The 3,422-nt window shown below is 33.7% G+C and overlaps 1 protein-coding gene across 1 annotated transcript; it reads left to right on the plus strand.

Annotated features, from left to right (window-relative positions):
* The first annotated feature begins 869 nt into the window (after positions 1 to 869).
* LOC114759848 (transcription repressor OFP1-like) lies at positions 870 to 2,206 on the plus strand. Its single transcript, XM_028949082.1, has one exon. It carries the CDS (start codon positions 902 to 904, stop codon positions 2,084 to 2,086), a length of 1,185 nt encoding a protein of 394 aa, XP_028804915.1. The 5' UTR covers positions 870 to 901; the 3' UTR covers positions 2,087 to 2,206.
* Positions 2,207 to 3,422: the final 1,216 nt, after the last annotated feature.

Genomic DNA, 3,422 nt, shown 5'->3' on the forward strand with positions numbered 1-3,422 from the left:
TGTTATTCAAGAATTGATTGAAATTGATTGGTGTGACTCCGTAGCATCTTCAAGTTCAAAGCACCTGCCAATTTAATGGCAGAACATGCAACACTCTTATAAATGCAACTTAGTTCTTGTATTAATTAATATGCATTTTGATGCATTTCAATTTGGTCCATATCAAATGATATCTTTTCTAAATTTAATTGGAAAAATCTTATCTATTTGCTTTTTTTCCCCTTTTGACAATACTGATGGATTTTTGGAAGCTACATGAATGTAAAATTTTTGCATATTGGATGACATGGCACTATGCTTGCTGCCGGATGGAACAAATGAACAAGATCTCTTTCCGACGATATTGGATTAGAAACACCAAAAAACAAAAAAAAACCACATTAAATCGATTCCTTATTTTGAGATCTTTAGTGTTGACTAAGGTTGAATAAGCATCTAAATTGTAAGTTGGCATCCTCTTTTGCAAAATGATGATGAAATGTGTAATGCAGAGAGTGTGGTGTGTGCCTTACGAAAAGTTGAAAGGCTGAACGACATCTGGAAAAAAGTTGTTACCAAAGAAATGATAGATTGAGATGAGCCTGAATAAAGAAAACTCATAATTGTCACCGTGATTTCACAAAAGCAAGAGACCCTTTAATTAATTTGTGCATGTTGGCTGTTTAGTAATTATGAGAGAAAGTCATTTGGTGGACATACTTGGTCCCCTTGCTTTGATGTCCAACTTTTCTTCTGGACCACCAGCTTTAGTTTTTTGTTTTTGTCAATTTTTTTTTCTTTTTCCTTTTTCATTCTCTCTTTGTCAGATGCAAGCATGCTTTCTTTCTTTTTATATATCATCTTCATCCATTAAGAGTCTCTGATGACAGAAGTTTCAGAGAACTTACAGATTGTCTGAGAAATGGGTAATCACAGGTTCAAATTTTCTGATATGATACCAAATGCTTGGTTTTACAAGCTCAAAGACATGAGCAGATCAAGGAAGAAAAACAAGGCAAATTCAGTGATATCTCAGAGATCGCAGCCAAGGTGTTCAAATTATTTTCCCAGTGAAATGAGTAGACCTGGTAAGTTGTTGTATAATTCTCCCATTTTCAGTACCAGAGCTTCTGAGATTCCTTTCATTGATTCGCCAAGAAGGTCTTCCAGGAGAAGAGCTAGGAGAAGAACAGTTTATTACAAGCCTTCTTCTCCCACACTTGTTTCTTCCTGTGTGTCTGCAACTTCTAGCTGCCATTCCATTAATAATTGGGCTCAACCCAATCAAACTCAGTCTCCTGATTACTATATCTCCTCTGTTGAGAGTTCTTCTGAATCAGACATTCGTGAGGATATTGTTTCATCTGAATCTGAGTGTGATGATGATAGTCTTTCTGCTGCTGCTGCTATTCCTGCTCCTGATAAGTTCAATGGGTTACCCTCAAATTGCAGTTGTAGGGTTAGTTCTTCTACCAATGATATCATCATTGACATGAACAATGAAGTACCTTTTCAAGGGAATTCTGAGAAGCTTGATGGGTTTGAAACAATTTCAGAGTTGGACCTTCCTCCGATATTGACAAAGCCTTTAAAGTTTGATGATGAAGATGATGATGAGAAGGTCATTAAGGCCACCACTGAATTAAGAAGTTCATCCAAGTCAGATAAGCCGAAAGATCACCAGTCACAATCTGTCAAAAATGGCGAGAAAGAGAGCATTAGAACTCAGAGAGATCGAAGATCAAGTCATAATGCTCGAAAATCGTCTGTTAATTCTTCTACAGGAATAAGACTCAGAGTCAATTCTCCAAAGCTAGCAAGCAGAAAAGTCCAAGCTTCTGCAACAAGAAGGGGTGTGTCAAGCAACAGAAGTTCAAGAAATGCAGGATTTCCAGAGGGTTTTGCAGTAGTAAAGTCATCATTTGATCCACAGAGAGACTTCAGGGATTCAATGTTGGAGATGATTATGGAGAATAACATAAGGGCATCAAAGGATTTAGAAGATTTACTTGCATGCTATCTTTCACTGAATTCAAGTGAATACCACGAGCTCATTGTCAAAGCATTTGAGCAAATCTGGTTTGACATGGCTCAACTGAAATTGTAAAGATCTTTCTTAGCTTAAGATTCTTTGGATAATTATCTTTCAGGTTTCAATGTATATGTCTTGTAAGTACTAAGTACCACTTCTCTCTGGATCAACTAAGATTCATGACTCAATTCACTAGATTGATGGCCTGATAAGCAAAAGATCAATAGCAAAGCCCTTCTGGAAAGACCCTGCCCTTTTCTTATTAAGACTGTCACCTTTCTTATATCATTTGCGTTCTTTTCTTCAGTCAAATTTCAATCTAGTCTCCTTTTCTGAATCTTCAGAGGGGAAAAACAGTGTCATACCAAAAAGGATTTGTACTAGTCAGAATTGAAGATCAATTGCCTGAGTTCTATGTTGGAACCAAGCATGCCAGGTACTGCAGAAGACTATTACTGCATTTTTAATGATCTTGTGCAGCATAAACTGTAGAAGTTACAGTTCAAATAGGCATCTCCATTACTGTTTTTGAATTTTATTCATTAACTTTTCAATTGGTGTGACTTGGAATGTTCCCAATTCATGTTACTCCGTAATCCAACCATCTAGCTGTGATTCCACGAAAGCAAGATGGATACAACTATCAATGTTTTTTAAGTAAGAAAGTTGAATAGAATGGAAAAACTCAATACTCATTAATTGACGTCACGATTTAAGTCTCATAGACTATAATAAAAAGGTAGAATTTCATTAAAGGACGAGTGATGTGACTTTATTAAAATTTAGCCCCAAAATTTTTTTAAATTTCACTACAATAACGAAGAACCAAGGTGAAATTACGTTTTGATGATAAATAACCAAAATGCCTTTAATTTATTTTTTATAAATGTACATAAGCATTTTAGCAAATAACAATAGAAAGATATATTAGTGCACATACATATGGTATTTTACAAGTCCCAATTTAAAGAATCACATTTTTTTTCAAATTTACAAATATTTACAGGTAAGTTTGTAGGTGTACATATATATTTTAACAATTAACAATAATAAAATTTTCATGGGTATAAATGGTAGTTTACAATTCTCAATTTACAGAATAATATGTTTTGTTACAAAAAATTTACAAATATTCATAGATAAGTTCATAAGTACATATACCCATTTTAACAACTAATAATAGATAAATTTACAAGAGCCCATATGAAGGAAACGTATTTTTCTCATTTATCATCAAAACAGAATTGGAAAAATCTCACAAAAAATTTAAAATTATTAAATTTCAAAGCAGATTTAGTAATAACACTGTAATAGATTTTGACAACATTAAACTTGCAAATAACGACAGATTTTTGCAAAAAATTTTTATTTAAAATTTAATAATTTTAAACTTCTTATATAGGATTCTCCC

The sequence above is a fragment of the Neltuma alba genome, unplaced genomic scaffold (assembly GCF_004799145.2).
Source record: "Neltuma alba isolate B1F8T4 unplaced genomic scaffold, ASM479914v2 tig00010903_pilon, whole genome shotgun sequence".
Lineage (NCBI taxonomy): Eukaryota > Viridiplantae > Streptophyta > Magnoliopsida > Fabales > Fabaceae > Neltuma > Neltuma alba.

What these genes read in the sequence shown, in the direction of transcription:
- LOC114759848 (XM_028949082.1), top strand. Translation starts at nt 902, where the DNA reads ATGGGTAATCACAGGTTCAAATTTTCTGATATGATACCAAATGCTTGG.